Consider the following 23,931-nt stretch of genomic DNA (forward strand, 5'->3'; position numbering starts at 1 on the left):
CTGAGGGACTATTCATGCATTTTATTTAAAAAAACCTTTAAATTCTTCAAAGATGAGGGCAATATGAGACAAGCTATCAGAGAAGTTGAACTGCTTAACTGTTAGAATTTAAAAAAAGGTCTTTGTATGCCTAACAATGACAAACATTAGAGACCAGACCTAAAATAGTTACTAAGAAAAACTGCAATATCTACAGTGATTTTTAAAACCAAGTATAAAGGCAATTTCATCTGCCATATCTGTGAAAAAATATCTGTATTTAGTAAAAGTAAGGAACTCCAACTCAGAGATGGTTTGAAGTAAATTTAGAGCACATTTATTAAAGAAAGAGACCATAAATTTTATTTTAATAAGAATCAGCATTTTTTCAGCATGTCTAGTTATAAGTTGTTTACAGTTTTTTCTCTCATGTAAAAAATAAATCCACACAGTAAGACTGAATTGAAACTAGACACAAATTGGATTACTTTTTATATGGCAACTCGCTCAAAAATAAAACTCTCATCAATTGATTATCACTTACTGTTTATTTAAGAAATAAGTTTAGGGGAAAGTTATGATCATTCAATGCATTTCATTTTTTTTTGTTAGAATAGTCTTGGTTGAGAATCTCATTTTAATAAAATCTGAAAAGTTAAAATATATTTTTCAGTATGAATATATTACTGCCTCAACATTTTATGCTGTACAAATCTAGTTGTTACTTATGGCAACATAATTGGCTGGAAAGATGCCAGTTTGTCCTCCTACTGTTCCTTCCCACCAATCAAACTGGGAATTTGTTTTAGTTGTGACTGTGATTTTGTCTCCAGCTTTGAAAGTCAAGTCACCTGGCTGTTGTCCTTCAAATGAATAAAGTGCTGTCACTTCTACTGGATCACTCCAAGAGTTATCTGAAATGAAAGAAATTAAATAAGAAGAAAATTACTAAAAGGAAATGACTAGTGTCTGCACATACACTAAGTTCTTAAATACAGTATTCTTAAACAATAGTAGAAAGCAGTGACAAAGACACCAAAATAATCTGAGCATATAAACCACTAATGAAAAAACCCTTCCATTTTCACTATATTCTTAAGTAAGTGAAATTTGAATTCCAACTTATTGGCACCATCTATTTAATAAAGTAGTACTCTATACAAAATAAAGATCAGCCATTTTTTCTGTATGCCTCATACAGTCAGAGACAGTGAAAGTGTGTTGAAGAAAGCATGAGTGCTTCCTGAACGATTGCTAATGGAACCCCTGCCCAGATTTTAGTTTTAGTATGTGTTGTGACAGTTTCTTCACAGAAAAGCAGAGAAATTGATTTTTTACTCAAAACTCAGCATACAGGATGGCAAAATACAAAATATCCACACCACTTTCCCTTCTCTTTTCATAGGGTTTGCAGTGCCTGGGATTTTCGTGTATCTTGCATGTTAAACAAAACACATAAAATGTGCCAGTGGAAAAAACTGATTATAGTTTGATGTACTGGAAGTGAGTTAGTTTGCATAGTGGTATTTTAGACCGCATATGCAAGTGGCTTTTATTCTGTTTACACCAGGTTTTACATATTTCCTTCAGTTCTTAGCTGGTGTTGGAATCATGCCATGAGTCTTCCGATCTAGTTTTAAAATCATCAAAATCTTGGATATCATTATCTAGCCTCAATTCCTGTTGAAAATTTTTAGTCAATGTCTCAATGTTTATTACTATTGAACTTTTAATCTAAGTGAATATCCTCGATTTACTAATACTTCTGTTTTCTCTCAATTTCTTTAACTGTCTGAACTATATGCGGTAGTTGCCTTTGTTTAACGTTGATTTAGAAAACAGTTAAATCTCTTGCATGAATGCATCTAGAAGTGAAAAACTGAAGGTGCAATGGAAGACTAGTTAAGAGGAAATAATGATGTTTACACAGTCAGGTGGAGAGATTTCAGGATGTACTTCTCATATGGACATGATGGCTGCACAAATGCACAAGCATGCAAGATTAAAGGCTTTTAGCATTAGCTGCACCTGCCTGCTGTCAAAACTGCTGCAAAATAGGAAACCCAAGGTCTTATTAATCTACACATTGCAAGCACAGAGTTAGAAAGGATGGTGAGAAAAGCATTGATAAATTTTTTTTTTGCAGTCTGTCTTCAACAACTGATACCCACAGATCTTTTCTTCTTATCATTTCAAAAGAAAGAGGAAAAATTCTTTCCCCCCAAGGCTCACAAACAAAAACAGAATCTAAAAGAAGACAGAGAAGAAAATTGGGCTACAAAGGTATGCATAAAGAGCAGAGGTTTTTTCCCCCAGCATCTGTCAATATCTATGTTCATTCTACAGGTCAGTTCTTTCCTTTCAAGATCTGGATTTGATGCAATCATCAAGGACTAATACAAGATTATTTGGCCATGCACTGGAAGATAGTTGGTTGCAGAGAAGTCAAATGCTGTCTTTCTTGATCACACAATCTCCCTCTCCTGACATCTGTATTCATGATCTAAAATCACACAACACTATTTCTTTTGATGTGAAAATGTTTATGAGGTTCATATCTTCACCAGTTACTCCTACCAAAAAAGGCAGCATTACAGCTTTTCTAAATAGCTCTTTTACTTTCACACTTGAAAGCCTGACAGACTGAGTATTCAGCAATTACATGATATTCCTCCAAGAATTCAAGCATTTGATGCAGTTGGGATGATATGATGTGCTCCTATGCAATGTGTGGTTTGAACATAGATATTTTGATTGAGGAAATCATAGCAAAACCCACAGAAGTAAAAGACTGACTTTTTATTCCTAGTATTAAATAATAGTCAGAAAATACTGTGGCTCAGGACTCTTTAGGCGTTAAGGCATGGAAACAGTTAATACTCAGTTGCGTATAAGAAGGAAGAGGGCGTTTTACCTCTCTGCCACATTTAGGCAGCACACGTGGGTAAAAGTACATTTATATGTTACAATGAAGGCAACAAATTCCTATACTTTGAGTTCTTAAATATATGTGTTTCTGTCACCTAAATGTTCAAATGAATCATCATTCAAAGAGAATTAGAGTTATTATGTATTTATAAGTGCCCAAAATCCATTAATAAACTTGGAAAACATAAATATTTGACAGAGCAAAAGAAGAAACGAAAGTGCTAAAAGTGATGTGAGAGCTTCTTTTCCTTACATTCAAAAAAAGAGCTGTCAAGACCACTATAATATGCTGGACGTAGCAATGGCAGCAACTAATAGTTACCTCCTCCATGGCTGAACTTGCATTAAGACTATAATTCCTTTTCCACAAACTCCTGAGTATTCTGAAATTAGCTTAGTAAAAGTAGGAAGAAAAATGAAGGGAAACTAGACACAACTTAAAGCATGAAAAGATGGAAAAAAAGAAGCATGTGTGAGATACTAAACTGTAGGAAAGCATTCAGTGCACCTCAACTATTCCTCCAACTATTGTTCGCTCTGTCATATGAACAAGATTATTTTATGTGTTTATCTTCTCACTTTTTGTCCCTGTACATGTGTATCTTTCAAAACATACAGAAACATCAAAGCACTGCAGCTGAATATGAACATTCAGTTCCGTGTCCTTGCCCCATTTGGTACCTGCTGTCATTTAAAAGTGTTTTACAGCTTTATTCCTGTCAGATATTTCATAACCATTTCTACTTAATTTTCCCTAGCAGCTTTTCCTGTATTATAGTTTCATTTCATTTCATTTTATGTTATTTCTCACAAAGATTCTAATTTCTGTGCTTAAATTCTGTAGTTTTGTAGCATAAAGCAGATAGAATGCATATTTATCATCTCCAGATTGTAGCATCCCATGTCTCATATTTATATGGATCATCCAAACAAACAGGTACCTTAAATGAATGCACTGTTACAAAATCTACCATAGATTATGAGGGGGAGCTATTTCATGTTCTCATTTCCCAATTTCAGTTGCATATAAAAGGGTTTTAAATAAAATTGTTTTATTCAACGTGAAGATTGCTGAATGCATATACAGAAAACACATTTGCAGCTCACACAAGATGGTGCTACAGTGCTACATACAGCATATGATACTGAAATCATTGAGATTTATGAGTATGCACAGTGCAATAAAAACAAACTACACTGTGGGAAATCCTTAATTATTGCTATTTGAATATACACATCACACTTCCAAAAACACAGTGGTCAAAACAGAAATATAGAAATTTTGGTTGAAGATCAATTAGTGCAGCAGCCAGCATATATATATACTTTAGCATACATGGGTATGGCATATGCTCGACAACAAACTACTCTGACCACAATATTCTTTCATTTTTATTCATCTTTACATAATGTAATGATTTGAAGTTTTTGCTAAGGACTACTTCTATGGATAAAAGACTTGGTGGGGTAGAAATTAGAGTGAATTTACAGCCTCTTGGGTGTGCTGTAGTACCAGCCTCAGGGTGAACGAAAGAGCGACAAAACTATCTTTAATTATGGCATGTTTTAAAAAGTTACAGATACACTGTCTACATTTCTATGAATAAGTTCAAGAGTGCCAGAGTCTTTGACTGTAAGGCCAACTGGCATAGACTGGCCACACAGATGCTAGCAAGCACTCACCACCCAGAGAGGAGAGCCACAATCAAACTGTCTACTGGTTTCTATTCTGGAGTAACAACTAAACCACATATAGGAATTATTTAGAAAACTGCAAGGTGAGAATAATGCCAAGGAGTTTTCTAACAACACAACCACATAGGTAAATGAGTTATAGTGCTTGGGCCCATGCGTTCACACTGCTTAATTTACTAGGAGATATAGTAGCCACTACTTTCACATTCTAATGTGAACATATAAAATATTAGTAAAGCCATAGGCTGTTTCTAAAACTGGTTTTCAGAGAAGATTAGGAATTTTACATAATTTTGGCTTGATCTTTTTGTACTTTCAAACCCCAAATTTGAGTTGGAACACAGAATAGTGGAGTCCAGCTGTGGGTCCCAAATTTAATTTTACTAGCATAGATGTATATATTCCCTAGCCACCAAATGCTTGATGCTGAACAGCTTGCAGGATATATGCTGCTTTTGGCCATGGACGCAGCAGTAAAACTGAAATAAGTTTCATGTACTTGAGGTTAGTGGTGAGATTGCTAAACATCCACTTTGTAAAATTTGCTAATTGTCAGTAATTTGAGAACTAGCATGATTTTGTGGGTCATGTGTGCACCTATGTCATGGTTTAATGCCAGCTGGCAACTAAGCACCACACAGTTTATTCCCTGCCCCCTCAGTGGGATGTAGCAGAAAACTGGAAGGCTAAAACTAAGAAAACTCATGAACTCATGGGTTGAGATAAGAACAGTTAAATAATTGAAATAAAATAACAATAATTTAATAAAAAATTAATGAAAAGGAAAATAACAAAAAGAGAGAGAAATAAAATCTGAGAAAAACAAGTGATGCAAACGAACAGCAATCGCTCACCACAAACCAAATGATGCTCAACCCATTCCCAAGCAGTGGCCCCCCAGGCAGCTTTCCCCTGAGCTTATAATACTGAGCATGACACTGTATGGTGTGGAATACCCCTTCGGCTAGCTGGGGTCAGCTATGTGTCCAACTGTGTCCCCTCCCAACTTCTTGTGCACCCCCAGCCCACTTGCTGATAAAGCAGCATGAGAGGCTGAAAAGTCCTCGACTTAGGGTAACCCCTACTCTGCAACACCTAAAATATCAGTATATTACCAACATCATTCTCATCTTAAATCCAAAACACAACACTGCACCAGCTACTAAGAGGAAAATTAACTCTACCCCAGACAAAACCAGGACAAACTATGATAGCAACTATAACTGAACTACCATAAACTATTACTGCTGATTTTGGGTTCATCTAAATCATATTAAGAAGCTTGCAAAAAACAGCCCTGCAACTCAGTTGTCACCACCAACGGGCCATCTGATCAAGGGTACTGATCACTGACAGGGTGTCCCTGTTGCTGACTGTCCATATATTATGCATGTTCTGCTAAATACCTCCTTCAGTAAATGGACTGGGGGTCCAGTTCCTTTTGAAGTTGAAAGGTTATAACATTTCTTTTATTGGAACAAAACATATCATATGAAAATGTGTCTATGTAGATATACTGAATAGTGTCTCTATCTTACTCAAAATTTTTGTGCAACCTTTAGAATGCATGGGTATAGTAACTGCTATTTAAAAATCCATCTGAATGAGCAACACATTTCATATTCTGACTCCTACTTTCTTTGTGTTTTTTAAAGTAGATAGAAGTGACTGGAATTGCCACAAAATGTTACAAGTCTGATGAGTCTCTAGTATCAGAGATGACAGAAGTTGTACAGTGCTGGCATAAAAGCTCCACCAAAAATTGTCAACTTACAGAAAAGCTGTAATAGAATTCTCATCGTTTAAATGGAGACCTAGAAAACTAAGCAACTCCATGGACCCTGTTTGTGCAGAAGTAAGAGAAAAACAACAAACAGACCAAATGATGGAAAACAACCAACGGATTAGGTAGATGCAAACACCTATGCTTTTGAAAACAAACCTATCAAGTATCAGAAAACATATCAAAGTATCAGAACATATCAGGTATATCAAAACATATAAAGTATCAGAAAGGTTTAGAATATTAGTACACTGCTCAGAGGCATTGAAAGGATCAGGTACTGCTCATAGGTTGAGGATGACAGATGTTACTAGCAGTGAACAGACAAATCTTAGTTTTTTTACCCATTATGGGACGCTGGGCTTTTGTTTGGAAAGGATTAGTATTGAATTTATAATCAGAGTTCAGGAAAGAATCCAAAGTAGGCTGAAGAACTAGGTTAATTACTGGGCCCATTGCAAATCTGAGTAAAAAATGATAGTTGGTGCCAGTGAAAATGAAGACTTTATAGGAAATTTTAATGGCCACCCTTGGAAAATGGTCTGGACAACACCACCTGTTAAGATATGCCTATGAGTATAAATACTGTGTGTTTATACATATATTGGTTATACTAAAATGCCCGAAAGATGTTTGCCCTAAATTAGCACATTAAAAAGGAAGACTATTGTCAGGCCCCAGCTACCAGTGATGCCCAGTGACAGAGGCAATGGGCACATACTGAAATAAGTAAGGTGCCATGTGAACATCATGTTTACTGAGCTTTAACTAGTAGTTATAATGAAAGGACTTATTTAACTAGTAAGGAGGGCAAGTATGTGTTGTGATGATACAACTGGGCTGAGAGGAGAAATTCAAATATATAATTAAAAGCTCTAGCAGTTCCCTGAGAAGCTAGAATGACTGTCCTTTTTTGTAAAAACAAATCAGTTTAGCCTAGGACTGACAGAGTGACTGGGGTTACTGTTATGATTAAGGCAAGGATGAGAGTTTAATAAAATAAGGGTCTGAAGAGAAAGATTCATTGGTGGACAAGGAATACCAGAAATGAGATGAGGCATTAAATGGCAAGAGTAAGGATCTTACAGATACGTCTGCATTTGCTGTGTTCCTCAACAGATAGAGTTAGATTTGAAAACTAAAAGATAACACTGGATCCTTCCAGGAGAAGTGAAGGATAGAAAAGAGCAACAATTATCTTACTGCTCACTGAGAGGCATACAAGTTACTGCATTACAGTCAAAACCAGCTTTAAGGGTGGAACTAGAATATGAGTACAGAATACAGACAGCAACAGTTATTCAGCTTCTGCACTCACTGTTACTAGGGGTCTGAACCAGTCCAGTTCTTTTAGTGACTACACTGCCCTTCCTCCTTCATATTGCCTTCACTAAACCTTGAGATAAAGGGTGGATCTGTCAGGGAATGCTTTTGGATCTGTGAGAGCTCAACAAGCCTTGAGGTTTATTGAACTACATTTCAGGAAGGGTAGGGACTGCAGGCACCAGAGAGATACATTTTCTGCTGGATCCAGCATACTATGCATTAAAATGTGAAAGGCAAGGGGTAGGCAAAGAAAATGGTATATAGTAAATTCTGAAGGCATCAAGGTAACTAATGACAGAGATAGCTTCTGAAGTAGCGCTAGGGCTCCTGATAGTAGGAAGTAAAGATATAAAATTCTGATTTGAGGAATGTAGAAGCATTGGGTCACAATCGTGCCTAAAGGCAGGTGGAGAAACAGCTTAAGTTCAGCTTTGAAGTAGGCAGGTGAACTAAGTTAAATCTGTAATGCTAACAAGACTGAAATGAAAGCTGGATCTGCCAGGGAGTGCTTTATGTTCTGTTTGAGCTCAAAGACATACTTAACATGAGAGCCAGTGGAGGAATGTGAAGGATGGACAAAATGATAGGGAAGGAAATTAAATGTGATGCAAGAACTGAATCTAGATGAGAGTAAAGGAATATTGAATTTGCAAAGGTCACAGAGAAGGATGTTGCAACAATTGAATCATAACAGGACAAAAGCGTAGACACAAGCGGAGACAAAGAAAAGGCTGCACCTTTAAAATATTATTCAGAGAACATCTACAGGACTCATTGCTCCTATAGCGAAAGTGAGAACTTCTAAAGAAATTCGAGTTGAAGAACACACAGGCTCTGCAATGGTCAGTAACAGGAAGTTTCAGATTCTATTTGGCCATTTTTAGCTTGAATTCATAATTAGTTACGAGAAGAGTACCAAAGTCAGGGAGAAACAGAAATATTTCTTTGCAGGAAATGTTATCTAGCAAATTAAAGGGACAAAGGATAGCTATCTGGGAAATCTTAACAGAAAAAGAGAGGGCTAATATGGAGGCCTTCTCAGTGAGACACTCAAAATATACATGTAAATGCAATTACAGACACAGCTCAGCAACAGAATTCAGGGATCACAGATACTACCAAAGAAGACAGAAGATAAAAATTAATCTATCAGGTTGCATACAGAAGGATGGAATGTAATTTCTAATATGTGATTATAAAGAAGTCAGCAGAGACTTGGTGGTAACAGTTACATTTACATCAGTGAATGGAGCAGTACTGGCCCTTTCCATGTTATGTTCCCTTTTCCATATTAACTTGATGTCTCCAAATCAGAGTACCTTCATTCATATTGACTACTGGGGAAAGTCTCTGGCACATGCTAACTTCCCACTTACTAAGGACAGTCATACTAAAATCATCAAAATCATGGATACCTGGGACAGAGAGAGAGAGGGGGAGGGGGGATAAAACAATGAAAATCTTCTGCATCTGTGAAAGCTATAAAGTATAGAGAAGATATGAGATGAGGATGAGTAGAACCATTATATCTGTATCAGAATCCTCCTGAAATATACACTATGGACTGGTCTGAGGGGACAGACCCTGGCTAGAACCTGAAGAACAGTCTGGTAATGCAAGGCCTCCATAGAGGTGAGACTGGCAGCACATAACAAAATAAAGTACATTCTCTGAGACCTATGTCAGAGTCTGGTGTGTAGCCAGACAATAAACCACATTTTTGGCCACTCCTCTTTTTACCCCCATTAGTCATCTTGGAAGGCTATTTCAGAGCTGTACTCTCCCTGTTGCTAAGATGGCTCCCTTAACGTCTAGTGTCAAGTAATTCAGTACTAGTATACATCCTTTTTTCGTTTGTTTGTTTGCCAACACTGTCCTTTGGTTGAAACTTTTCTTTCTTGACATTTACCTTCCTTATGTTGTGTAGTCAAAAACCATTTTTTCAAACATTCAGACTGTTACACTAAAAATCAGTGACTCCTTGCTCCACTCATTGAACTTATTGTTCTCCACATCTATTCAGATGAACCTATTGTTTCCTGAAAATGAGTAAACAGAATATTATCATTGGGTAAAAGGCCTTTAGGTAACTGACCTCTCACAGTACCATTAAATAAAGAGTTGTTTAAATGGAAATGTGAAAGAATTGAAGGAACAGAGAACTCATTTTGTGGAGATCACGGATTTATTTCTGAATGTGAAAATAGTAATTAAAAAAAATTGGGATGAATCAGCACAGCACTCTGTCAGAACATTTTTTGTTGATGAGGAGATAGTCATGAATGAAGAAATCAGCAAATGTAAAATGGAAGGGGAAGGAGAGCAGAAAACACTGGAAGAACTGGAAGCCACAGAAAGCTGATGTACAAGAACAGAAGAGATATTAGTGACGTAGCAGAGACATTCAGCTGAAGATTGAGCTGAACGCAGAATATGTAATAAAGCTAGACAATAGGTAGCTAAGGGGTCAAATCTATTTAGCAGAATTTTAATGAAGTTACAAAAACTAACAACAAAGATAGAGAAAAATAAAGGGAATCTGTACACAATTCACTGCAATATAAGAAAGATATTAAGCTCTTAGAGAGCATCCAAAGGAGGGCAATGAAGATGGTGAAGGACCTTGAGGGGAAGCTGTATGAGGAGTGACTGAGGTCACTGGGTCTGCTCAGCCTGGAGGAGACTGAGGGCAGACCTCATTGCAGTGACAACTTCCTTGTGAGGGGAGAGAAGGGGCAGGGCACTGATCTCTCTATGGTGACCAGTGACAGGACGCGAGGGAATGGACTAAAGTTGTGTCAGGGGAGGTTTAGGTTGGATATCAGAAGAAGGATCTTCACCCAGAGGGTGGCTGAGCACTGGAACAGGCTCCCCAGAGAACTGGTCACAGCACCTGACAGAGTTCAAGCCTGACAGAGTTCAAGAAGCATTTAGACAATGCTCTCAGGCACATGGTGTGACTCTTAGGGATGGTCCTGTGCAGGGCTAAGGGTTGGACTCAATGATCCTTGTGGGTCCCTTCCAACTCAGAATGTTCAGTGATTCTGTGTAAAGAAACTTAAATATATATAGAGAGATCTTGAATACAAATGGATGTATTCCGTATCCCAGAACTGTAAACCCAGGGCCATATTACAATACAACATAATACAATATTGAACATAGATGTTACTCATTAAATTGATGAGTGTTAATCCAACAAAAAGTCATTGGTTCTACAAAGTGCTCTAATATTAGTCACTTCTGAAAGGAGAGAAATCTCTGTGTACAACAATGGAACCTATTCCAAGGTTACAAAAAAATAACAACAAAAAAAGGAAGCTAGCAAACAGAAAACTAGAGAGGTGCAAAGTTAGGAGGGAAAATAAATATGTCTTTGCGATTAGTGCTTTTATGTGTTCCCTGACTGTAAGAAGAAATATGAGCACATGATGTAAAAGGTGCAGCTGTTTCAAGGAGTCTAAGGAAACAGGCCTAAAACTGACCTGTTGATATTAATTTAGAAAATAGTTAAGAAAAGCATTAATCAAGCTGAAGTCAAAGCATTAATTGTGTACTGGACCACCAACACAGAGAAATTGGATGGTGTGTTGTTCAATACAATGCTAATTCTTCATCTCTCTTTTCTCTGAAGAATTATAAAGCTGAAAGTACTAATAGCCTCAGTGATACAGCACCTTTTTCAAGAATGAGGCAAATCCAATGTCTTGGTTATGTATAATCAGTCATACTGGGGAGTATCGACCTTTTACTATATCTAAACTTACCTTCTTGGTTTCCATTACATTTTAAGTCTATTTCTGAACTATTTTGTAGAAGAGCAGCTATGAAAATAACTTATGAACATAAAGTAATGCCCTACAGAGATTTGATTTCTTAGGTGAATTGCATCAGGGATAGTCAAAGAAGCACTGGAAGGGAACTGAGAGGGGGTGTGTGGCAACAAGATATAATAAACAGTTTAGTGCTCGGTTTTTGAGGAAACCACTAATTATTTAACAGACCAATTTTCTGAAAGCTGCTCAGTTTAATGTTAAGGATCTCACACCTTAGGTCACTATTACATTTTATAATTGTCTTAAACCATTTTAAATCAGGAATGAATACTAGGAAATTATATGAATAAATGAAAAGTTTAAATTCAAAATATGTGAATTGACCGTGGTCTTGATCGTAATAAGTCTAATGAGTCACACTATGAATTAGAACAAAGGAACAACTGAAGACACACTTTGTTGATATTCTAAAAGCAATCTCAGAAATTTTTCAGTATCTGAAAGTATACATGTATGCTAAACTTGTCTCCTTAGAAACAAAGCAAGGGAAATTATTTCATTTAAATTACCTTATATGGCAACAAAATATTACACATTCTAATGGCTACTTAAAAAGTCTTCAAACAACTCTCATTTAGAAAGAAAAATAGTAGCCTATCTCTATCCTAAATACTAGAAGTCATGAAAATAATTTCAGTTATTGAATCACACTAGTATACAGATGAGCTCTTTTCTCCACCTAATGTGCTCATTTTCCATACTCTTAGCTCTCACCTCTCAGCTTTTAGTTTAAGACAAAAGGGGGTTTATCTCAGCTTCTAGAGCAGAACAGATGTATATCTACTTACAAATTTCGTTTTAGTTTCTGGACAAATCACAAAACAAGTGAAAACAAACATAAGTGAAATACAAATGTTCTATTTGGATTAAACTACTAATTTCCTTAATGGCTTTTTAAATTTTTTTTTTAAAGTAGACTCACCTCAAAAACCCCTCACCATACACAAAACAACAATCTCAGATCTCACTGAACAGATGTTTGGGAAGGCCTAAATATGCACAGTAGATTTGACATTTTATATCTACAGGTACTAATCTGCTATAATCAGATATATTCTGTACAGATACTGGAAGTATGTCATATGCCACCATTGATCCAAATAATCTCCAATAATGCTCATCTGATCAAAGGTCAGGAGACATGATATTCAGCAAATCACACTCAGAACAAATAATCTCTTGCCTTAGCTGGTTTTTTTTTGTCAAATATGGCTTTTTTGGGTAAGTAAACAAAACCACTTTACTTTCTGGAAAATAAAAAAGCTTCTTAAGAAACTCAAAATATTTAAATTCAACATCGAAATCTGAAAATAATCAATTCTTCATGTCTAAGAAACAAGGATGGACTTTTGGGGGTAAGTGAGCTGCACTATCACTGTGGTAAAACAGTATTCCTTAAATGCCCCATAAATGCCTATTTTGCTATCAGTTACAAAAACCTGCTCTGAAGAGGGAGAGAAAACATGAGTTTCATTGCTCTCTGTCACTTATGGGCAAAGAATTGTTCTATACCCAGAACACATGATGCCTGTTTTGTTACAGCAGCTGTAGATTTAAGCAATTTCAAAATCAAAGAATCACAGAATGGCTTGGGTTGGAAGTTCATACAGTTCCAACCCCCCTGCCATGAGCAGGGACACCTTCCACTAGATCGGGTTTGTTCAGGTCCCCACCCAACCTGGCCTTGAATGCTTTCAGAGGCAGGGCATCCACAACTTCTCTGGGCAACCTGTGCCAGTGCCTCACCACCCTCACAGTAAAGACTTTCTTCTAAATATCTAATACAAACCTATCCTCTCTTAGTTTGAAGTCATCCCCCCCAGCAGTCATTCCTACTTGCCCTTGTAAAAAGTCCTTCTTTATCTCTCTTGTAGGTCCCCTTTGAGTACTGACAGACAGCTAGGTCACCCCAAAGCCTTCCCTTCTCCAGGTTGAACAACCCCAACTCTCTCAGCCTTTCCCCATAGGAGAGGTGCTCCACCCCTCTAATCAAATTGGTGGCCTCCTCTGGACTTGCTCCAACAGGTTGATGCCCTTCTTGTGCTGGGAACCCTAGAGCTGGATGCAGCACTCCAGGTGGGGCCTCACAAGACCAGACTGGAGGGGCAGAATCCCCTTCCTTGACCTGCTGACCATGTTGCTTTTGATGCAGTCCAGGACATGTCTGGCTTTCTGGGCTGTGAGTGCACATTGCCAGCTCATATCCAGCCTCTCATCCACCAGGACCCCCAAGTCCTTCTCAGCAGGGCTGCTCTCGATCTGTTCATCCTCCAGCCTGTATTGATACTGGGGGTTGCCCTGACTCAAGTGCAGCACCTTGCACTTGGTCTTGTTAAATCTCATGAGGTTCCCCTGGGCCCACTTCTCAAGTTCGTCCAGGTCCCTCTGGATGGCATCCCATCCTTCAGGTGTGTCAACTGCACCACTCAGCGTGGTGTCATCTGCTAATTTGCTGAGGGTGCACTCGATCCCTTCATCTAGGTCATTAATGAAGACATTAAATAACACTTGTCCCAATATGGACCCCCAAGGGACACCACTTGTCACTGATGTCCATCAGGACTCTGGATGTGACAATCCAACCAAATCTTATTCATCAAACAGTCCACCCATCAAATCCATGTCTCCAATTTAGAGAGAAGGATGTTATGTGGGATCACGTCAAAGGTTTCACAGAAGTTGAGAGAAATGACATCTGTAGCCCTTCCTTTGTCCACTGATGAAATCACTCCATCATAGAAGGCCACTGGGTTGGTCAGGTAGGACTTGCCCTTGGTAATACCATGCTGACTTTCTTGAATCACCTCCCTGTTCTCCATGTACCTTAGCATAGCTTGTAGGAGGATCTGTTCCATGATCTTCCCAGGCACGGGGGTGAGGCTGAAAGGTCTGTAGTTACTGGGGTCCTCCTTCCCACCCTATTTAAAGAAGGGTACAATGTTTTCCTTTATTCGGTGGAATATGTGTTCAAAGTACATGGATAATATCAAGGAAGGCCCGTATAATTCCAGGAACTACACTCTTTAGTATGCCTTGGTACTAAACGTATACCCCACTTCTTGAAAGGAGAGCAAAATGAAATGTTAAGCCCTCTTCCTCTTCCATGGGGACTGTCTCAGCCAACCCTATTTTCTGAATTAGTTGCCAAGATAGATGTTATATATTACTTCAACTGGGTACTTTGTCCAGGTTTCCAGTGTTACAAAGCCTTCCAGTTGATTTTCAGAATAACTTAATAACTACATTCTCCCTTAACAAAGAAATGGTGGCTGGAAAAAAACTGTTCAAAGCAAAGTTAGCCAGAGATGTTCCATACCAAGGTACACCACCCTCAATTTTGCTCCAAAGCCTCAACAGATGAGAAATTCATCATCAGCTGAAAATTTGTATGTATGGAATGGAGGTATTATACACACTTTTAATATAAGAGGTTCACAAAACCCAGAAAATGGCTCAAGTATTTTTGACCTCTTCTATATAAGCCGGAAATGGATCCTTTCAAAGCAGATTCCAAGTCACCAACTCATGCCGCTACTGAACAGTGTCATGTCTAGCAAACAAAACTGATGGTTGAAACAGACTCGACTATATTTAAAGTTTAAGTTACTGTGCAAATTTAGCTCATTCAGTATAAAACGTATTTCGCTGGTTTTGAGTTTCTGGCCTAGTAGAGAACATGCTGGTTCATCATCTTCATGTGCTGATGGAATGCTTTCTATCTTTGTTTCAGCACACTCAGCTTTTGCATTAAAGAAGTGCCTTTTTTTGTTAAGCATCTGTGGATGTATTTGATATTTAGGATACAAAACTCCCCACCTCCTGCTTGCAAGAGTCAATTCCATAACAATACTTTTGCTGATTACTTTTTGGATTTTTCTGACTTTTCAAAAAATAATTACATTTTAATTCAAACTGAAATGGTCAAATAAACTGTATCAATGTCAAGGGTTTTATCATGTTCAAGACTACATTAATGCAAATAATGTCTGTGATGAAATCACACTGCAAAAGCTGAGGTGCATAACTTTCATGTTCTGAAAAGTAAAGTACAGTGACAAGAACTGAGCTCTGTTTTATTCAGGTCAAACTGATGATTTAGGAATGATTTGCAGATCTTTTATGTTGACAAGCTTCTCCATGTTTCCTCTACATACACCAAGTTAGCATCTCAACCTGAATATACTGTCTCTGCATTTTGATTCTCAAATCTCTGTACTGTCAGATTCAAATGGTATTATTGGCACATAAGCTAGTTCACTCGATAGAAGTCTTAGCTTTTACTCTAGTCTAGGAAACAATCTACAGCCTCAAGAAAAAAAAAGTAGTAAATGCAACAATTCTATATAGTTTCTGCTCGTTTTCTAGGGAAGTGTTTTGTGATTGAAATTTTATAATTTCAGCCTTGCACAGAGAAATACTTCTCTGGACTGGTTAGAAAAATGGTAAAAAATAATAAAATTATATGAGACGAAGAGGTATTTCATATGGAAACATACCAAATAATATTATTGTAAAAGGCCTCATCTGAAGGTCTGTTCACAGTCCTCATCATCAATATTTTAAACTGGTTGAGAAAGTAGATGACCAAGAACATAAAACCTGTTTTCAAGGGGACATCAAAATGAGCTTCAGAGAAAGAAAGAGGTTATTTCACAGCTTCACAAATGAAAGAGGTTACTACTACCAGACAAAGAAATCAGACAGAAAAGTATTTTAGCTAAAGAACAGGAAAGCATGAGAAAAAAAAATGATTTAATCTTTCTAAGAAAAAATATAGATGAAAAGCAGGAAGAAGTTTCAAGTAATTATGGGAGATTCAGAAACTGCTTTCTGTAACAGGAACTAGTGAGTATCTGCTAACTGTCTTAATAAGAAGTCTAGCACTTTCATGAAAACATTTATATTATATGAACACCTGCAATGTATAGAAAACTCTTTGTTAACTTTGGTTGTGCTAAGGGGCTCAAGGGCTGCTGGTATCTATGTTAGGATTTATTCTTGCCACAGTTACTTATTTTCATTGCTTTTATGTTACTCCAACACCAGTACAGTCATTATTAACTTTACCTATACCACAAGCTCCATCAAGTAATAACTTCAAAAGGTATTCAATAGATGTTCCTCTCCTCTGCCAAATGGTGACCCAAGTAATTGTACTTCCACTTACAGTGTCCCACGGTGCAATCCTGTAATCATTCTATCACAGTCTAAACTGGAAGGAGAAAGGTAGATACCCCTATTCATCACAGAACAACCTCAGTAAGAATTAGAAACAGCACAAACCCATGAACTAGAGCCTAAACTGACCAGTGAAAATTCTGCAACCTGCAACTTCCACCACCAGGAGGATGAAGCATCTTGGACTGTCATCATCACCTACGGTTCATGTTACACTTTCCAGCTGAGCAGAGCCAAACTCTGCAGAATACTTGCTACATTGGCCTGGCCAAAAAGTACAGTTATGATAAAGTTATTGAAATGAAACAACAAATAGTTCTGGAATTTTCAGTTGAAATTTAAAAATGGTATTAACAGTATTTTTCATACTTCTATGAACATGATGAAATGCTATGTATGCTTTTAAGTCAAGTGGAATATTGGATGTGTAGATGCTCTTCCAAAAGAAAAAGCCTACAGTAACTACATTTGTGAAAAAAAATATCCCTTAGTTCAAGCATGAGGAAATTCAAGCTTCCAGATGGCATTCAGCCACTAACTCAAATTTGCCCAACATGCAACAAATGTGAAGACAGATTTTTCCCCCAACAGTACCTCCAGACTTTCTCTACTGTCCCATACCCAGCTGTACCACTAATCTCAAATTCTTCCTCATCCTTCTGTAGTTGTTGACAAACGGTAGAACTGGCAGGAGTAGAGAAGACACAGTCTGAACCTTACGGCAGGGACTAATACATAAAACTGTGTACCAGAGCTAGTTTTTCCATTCCATTTTTCCTTGCAGAGGAGTTTTCTATTTTTCTTATTTTTAATCTTCTTTTGACACCTTCCTTGCTAAAGAGCAAAGGAGTTTCTAAAAGTACAAACATGCACCATTGAGGGAAAAGGGGGAAGAGGGGTTCAAGTCTCATAGTACATGGAAAAATTAATACTTCACTTCCTTTCCACGGGAGTAATTTTCAGTTGAGGTTGCCTAATATGGTAATAAGATTGCTAATGAGAAAGAGAAACCCAACGGAATGTAACCAGAGAAGCCTTGATGCAATCCTTGATAGACTTCCCCATGAACAGGTAAGAAGTTTCTTGAAACCTTGTCTTTTTGTAAAAGTGAGAACCATTATTGCACCATTTCTAGAACAGTTATTTCTCATACTAATTTTGGAGGATCTGCAAGACGTAACGCTGAACCAGCATAGCTATGGTAGATGTAGGACTCCAGGTCCCATCATGATAGAGAACACATCACTTTTTGGGGAACCGTGGCACTTAATTCTACTGCTAGTGGAAAAATATATTTAAAGTGGGTACTCAACTGGGGTAAAAAGTAATCAATTTCCAAAGAAAGGAAAGTATTATCAGAATCTTCCCTTAGCATTTAGTATAAATTAGATGTTTTTGTCTCTGCTATCAAGATGGATTGATAAAGCATCCCTCTACCCTTTACTGCAAAAAGATCGCCATTCCTTAGAACACTATTAGCTTTTGTCTCATGTCAATCATGCACAAGGCATTTTACCACAGTCTGGATAGAAATTCTGTGTATCTATCACTTCCTTGAGGTAGTCAACATTTTTGTTTGGCTTCTATTACTATTAATGAAGCACAAGCTCCCATACTCCCAAAGGCTTTTCTAGATAAATAGATAGGAAAGCAATTTAAACTTGCTTTTGTCCTACTACTTCAACAACACAAAGACAATACTAATACAGTATACAGCTTTGAAAAAGCTTTTTAAGCATATATTTTACAAATACAGTAAAGCATTAATCTCTCTGTGTTACAATGGCTTCAGACAAGATTTTAACCTGTACCATTTAACATTCGTATGTTACTGTGAAGAATTTCATATTTTAATGCTATGAATCAGAATTATTGCTTTAATGGTGTTTTACACTTAAAAAATAAGCATAGATTGCACTGAAATTTTCTATGCTTTAGCTCTAATTTCCAAATTTTTATTCCAGTCATCAAAAAATGCCAAGAAAAAATAGTTACTCATGCCAGAGTATCTGTTTCATATTTAGCACAACAGCTCTCTGCCCACGCATGTACACATCAGGAAGACCCCAATTTCATTCTAGCATGTCTGACCTCAATCTCTCTGTGCCGTGTTGTATTTTGAGTTAGCTGATTATATACATCAAGTTCTTTGTTTCAGTATGGCCAGTGAAGTCCTGCATGCTACATATTTCCTCCCAGCTTGCCACAACATAAGCCATAAGCAGCTTGATTATCTGACTTATCACATTCATGATGGTAATAGTACGATCCTAGTAAAAGTGAATCAGGGATAAAAATAGCCTCAAAAATAATTTCCTGGGATTTCCTAGGTTTGGTTAGTATTAAGAAAGAGCTCATAATAGCAAGAAAATGAATACTGTGGGGAACCACCAGATGGATGTTTTATTTTTCTGGTAACTAAATATAAACATGTCACAAGTCTTGCCACGAAAAACACAAAAATAGACCAAGCTTAGTTAAAATGCTTAAAACAAAACGAAAACTCCCATACTTTAGTTTACAAAATTAGTAGACGATGTCATGAAGGATTATGGCAGAAACATGGCAGAAATATCTCACTTTGTAAAAATTTTGTAAAACAAATACCTATTTGTCGCACTGAGCTGCCTTACTGATTGTACAGTTTATAATCTGCTAGAGTTCCTCATCAAATTATAGTATAGAAGGAGCAGATTACTGCACAGCTTAATGAGGGTGCTTCCTTACAATGTGAAACAGTTCTACTTGATCCTACAGCAAATCTCTTCCTTTCTTGGAAAAGGAGTAATTAATAAACAGAAGAATAAAAAGTGGCCCTTTTTCCAGTTTCAAATACACAGCACATATCCAGAGTACCTAAGGGAATATGCACATATCTGATTTTATCATGTTTCCATGGATGATTTAAATTTAAATCATTTAAATATCCAATTTAAAAGCAAAATGGATTCTTCCCTTCACGGTGAACCATGAAGTCTTCTCCCATCCTTAAAAACAATAGGTTCTGGATTCCAGGTCTATGCAGATATCAGGTACAAAAAACCCACTTAGTAATCTTACTTAAAGTCTTTTAATTCAGTTTAACTACAATTCAAGTTGGCAAAGGAAACTTCAGAATGATTACATCATTTTAAATAATCTTGATCCAGAAGAGACTGAAAGAAGAAAATGCTGAAACGCTGACAATATCCCAGAAAGGTAGACTTTAAGGATATGCTTTCTGACAACATAGAAAAACAAAAATTCAGGTAATATACTGGGAAGAAGTTAGCCTGAGACCACAGAGACAGCTGAATTTTATTGGCTTCAGATGAAATATTTTTACTTTCCTGTTGTGGTGTTTAGTCTTAATGAAAACAAAAATGCCCAAGTCAAACGTCACTCATCAAGAGGAGATTTGGACACACATTTTTCTTATAGCACACTTGTCAAAATTTTTTGTCAGTGGGTATTTCTAAACGTGGAACTGCACAGCTGATACAAATAATTGTATGCTAGATTTCCAGTTAAATTTGAGTTGTTCTAAAATAAGTTTTGTTAAACCTAAGTTGAGAAGCATATAAAAAAAATAAAATGACTGCCTCAATGCATATTTAGCAAAGCAAGCCTATTTTAAAGTTGCAAGCACACACAATGATGTTTGCTTTCATCAGTTCTAACTAAAAATTCCATTGTTTCATTACACTGTGTTAAACAAGCTCAGCAGTACACATAATTAGAGGTATTAATTAATGCAGAGACTGCTAGAATGGTGTCCATGTTCCAGGTCATATTTTCTTTTTCAATTTTGAGCAATATTATCCTAGTGGGTAGTAGCTCTAAAAATAACAAGATAATAAGTCAGATGGAAACTGAACTGCAGAACAGGCATGCAAATAAAATAAGTGAAACAGGAGGTGAATTCACAAGTAAAAATTATATTATTGCCCTCAGAGAGCTGTAAAACAGATTTTTTTAAAAATCTTTTTACCTCAGAAGCAGTCTATGAATTCTTAGTCCATATAATTGTGTTGGCTTATTTAACACATTTTTGACTGGCCACAAAAACGTACTAAGAAAAGCAAATTCACATACAGACCCTCAAGTTTGCTTGACAAAATATATTTCAGACGGCATGAAAATCTGTCTTGGAATTCTCTCAGGAAACAGATTTTCACAGATTCACTGAACCATCTGGCATTCATAGATTACTGAAAGAAACACAGATCATCTCGGAAATTGTGGAGAACTGGGCCAGACTTGGTTACTGGAGAACTGTAACAATGAAAAGCAGCATCTCTGAGATGGATTTAGCTAACACAGACTGAATTTACCACCTCATGGTACCACCAAATCAAAAAGGGTTGATATTGTGTTTTAACATAGATTAGTAACGTGCAAGAAGGTTAAAATAAATGAATAAATAAATAATAAAAAAGATAAGGACTGAAGTTTAGTCCAAATTCATTAGAGCTTTTAGGAGCCCAAATCTTACTGATCTCAGTGAGTTCACAACTCAGAATTTGCTATTTTTAACACTACTTAAAATTTGAGAGGAAAGAGAAAATGACTTATGACAAGGAGCTCATCAATCTGTTTATCATCAAGAGAAAGATCAAGGAAGACCAAAAAGTGATTTGATTACAGTTCAAATGTCTCAAAGGGAAACAAGAAGGGAACAAAAAAAAGCCCCTCTGGGTAGGGAAGTGCTCTTTAATATAGTGAAGAAAGCCACAACAAACATTGTCTAAAAGCTGCAGACAAATTCATATGGGAAAGCATAAATTTTTAATAATGAGTTTCACAAATCACTCAGATTATCATTGAAGGAAGAAGTGGTGTTTTAGCTTCTTAAAAACAGTGACAAATTTGTCATCTGCTTCTGTGTCTTCATCAGTATGCTTGATACAGCTCTGCTTTCAGTATGCATGAATACAAATATATGTCTAATGGGACAATAAGAATCTGTTAATATTTTATTTTATTTTCAAAGTTAAAGGTTTCTGCAGGAAAAAACCTAGATACAATTAATATTTTAGGTTTTTTTTCTTTAATTTTACTGTAATCAATTTTGGGTGTGCTGATTTTATGCACAATAGCTAAAGAGTTCAATATCTGCAGATAGATAATTAATTCAGTTCAAAAATCAAAGCAAGAGGGCATATATTTTTTTGCTCAAGATAAAATTTAAAAATATTTAGCTCAAGTACTTGTGGGAGATAAGAAAGCCAGTGTTTCTGAGAAAAATCTAGAAAAAAAAATCCTTGAACACTTAGGCTTCACAGCCACAAGTTCTTACAGCGTTTTTAAGTAAATCATATGACTGCTTAAAAAATGCATACAGCATCATTATTTTCTCCAAATTATGATAAAATACTTACACTGTTAGCAAAAGAAATGATTTTGTGTTTGGTATGAGCATTTTGTCTTACAGTATTGTAAGAATTCAAACCCATATTGACTTTTGAGAATTGTGAATGAACAGTGAAAGAACACTGATTGGAAGGAAAAACTTTCTTGCATTTTCATCCCCACTTCTGTCTCAAGTCTATTTCCTGATTGTTTCAGCATCTTGGCAATTTTAAGTGATTCTTTTCCAAACACGTGAAACAGTCCTTTTCTGATTAGCTGAGTTGAAGAAAAAGTGAAAAAAAAAATCTGATATCTGATTTGAACAAATTGCCTGTTAACGATTCAGTTCTCACAAACATTCACCTCAACCCAGCTCCTATTTTTGCTAGCAGATCACTACTCTTGCTCCTACCACTTCAGCTGGGAAACCACATCACTGTCACATTTTCAGAATTGTACATTATTCAGCAAACTGTTAAGAGGATAGGCAAGTAAGTCAAGTAACCACTTATCTACATGTTTCATTACTTGCTGCTCCATGGCAGAAACCCAAGCACAAAAAAACTAGAAATCATAACAATAATGAAAAACTAATATTTAGAATTAGATAGTCTAGTGTAACAAACTATGAACCTAATGTGTCTAAAAAAATTGTCCTAGTAAAATAAACTTCTCCTGAGTCTACAATGTCCAAGTAGTCGCTCAAGAATCAGGAGTCGTTTGTCTTACAAACATGGTGCAGAACTCCAAAGAAATCATGTGCCCAGAAAAATAAAAGCTAGATTGTGGTAGTAAAGTTTAGAAGGACCAGTCAGCTCTTTCAGTAGATTTTACAACAAAGAGGGGACAACTAGAAAAATGAAGACGCAAATCCCTAATTCTAGTAAGGGAGGAGGCATGAACTTTCATACTCATAAGCAAATCTAGTTTCTTTATTTAAACAGTCTCCAGAAAAATCTCTACTACTATAGAAACTTCATACATCACTGAATCACAATAACTGTATCAGCTATTAGTTTGTTGTGGGTTTTTGTTGTGGTTGTTTTGGGTTTTTATTTCCCAGAATTGTAAAAGGTCTCTCCAATTTTTAAATTGCATTTAAATAAAATCTGTGGTATTCCCAAGTTTCTGGAAACATTTAAGGCATTACTGAACCTCGTTTTACAACTAAATGCATTACCTTAAGCACTATTCAGTTACATGAAAACAATCTCCTTGCATCTGAGTTCAAGTATCACATTATCAATTTAGAAAACCATGTTTTTCATTTATCATTCTTTTTACATTTGAAATAGGTTATATTACATTACTTATCTAGATAATTCAGGTCCACAGAAAATAATTAAAAATGTTTCATTCACAAGTCTAGCTCTTCTTCCGTCTAATGAGAAGAACTAATGTTTCAATCTTTCTACTACTTGTATAACTGTTGCAAAACCAAATCTTGGTAACACAATGCCAACTTCCCCAACCAAAGGCAAGTTCTTATTCCTTGCAACCTGGACAAGCTTGTTGCTCAACATCAAAACCTATCCCTGCATCAGCCATTATACCTAAAATGTAGCTTCCTAAAGATTAGATTCATTCACTCTTCTATACTCTAAATGTATTTTTTAAACTAGAAAGACACAAAAATTTTGGATATTTTTTTTTCCAGCTCACTGTAGAAAAACAGCTGTTGCAGCACTACTCCTGCAATAAAGATGGACTAGTACATGCTACAGCTGCTTGGTAGCTCTGATGAAATAATTTGGACTACAAACAGTCAGAAACATTATTGACAGGGGGTATGGCCTCAAGGCTCCTTCTATTGCATCCCCCAGCATTAGTACACCCTTCGTTTCTGATGTGAAAGGGATTGAAACTCTTTTCCAG

The 23,931-nt window shown here is 36.6% G+C and overlaps 1 protein-coding gene across 2 annotated transcripts in view; it reads right to left on the reverse strand.

Moving 5' to 3' along the window:
* Window positions 1-290: 290 nt before the first annotated feature.
* SH3YL1 (SH3 and SYLF domain containing 1) overlaps window positions 291-23,931 on the reverse strand; it is a 49,227-nt gene continuing 25,586 nt past the window's right edge. For both annotated transcript variants that reach the window (XM_027640883.1, XM_027640884.1), the window contains exon 10: window positions 291-893. In XM_027640883.1, coding sequence (XP_027496684.1) covers window positions 694-893 — 200 coding nt within the window. In that variant the 3' untranslated portion in view covers window positions 291-693. The remainder of the gene's footprint in view (window positions 894-23,931) is intronic.

The sequence above is a fragment of the Corapipo altera genome, unplaced genomic scaffold, assembly GCF_003945725.1.
Source record: "Corapipo altera isolate COAL_440 unplaced genomic scaffold, ASM394572v1 46, whole genome shotgun sequence".
Taxonomy (NCBI): domain Eukaryota; kingdom Metazoa; phylum Chordata; class Aves; order Passeriformes; family Pipridae; genus Corapipo; species Corapipo altera.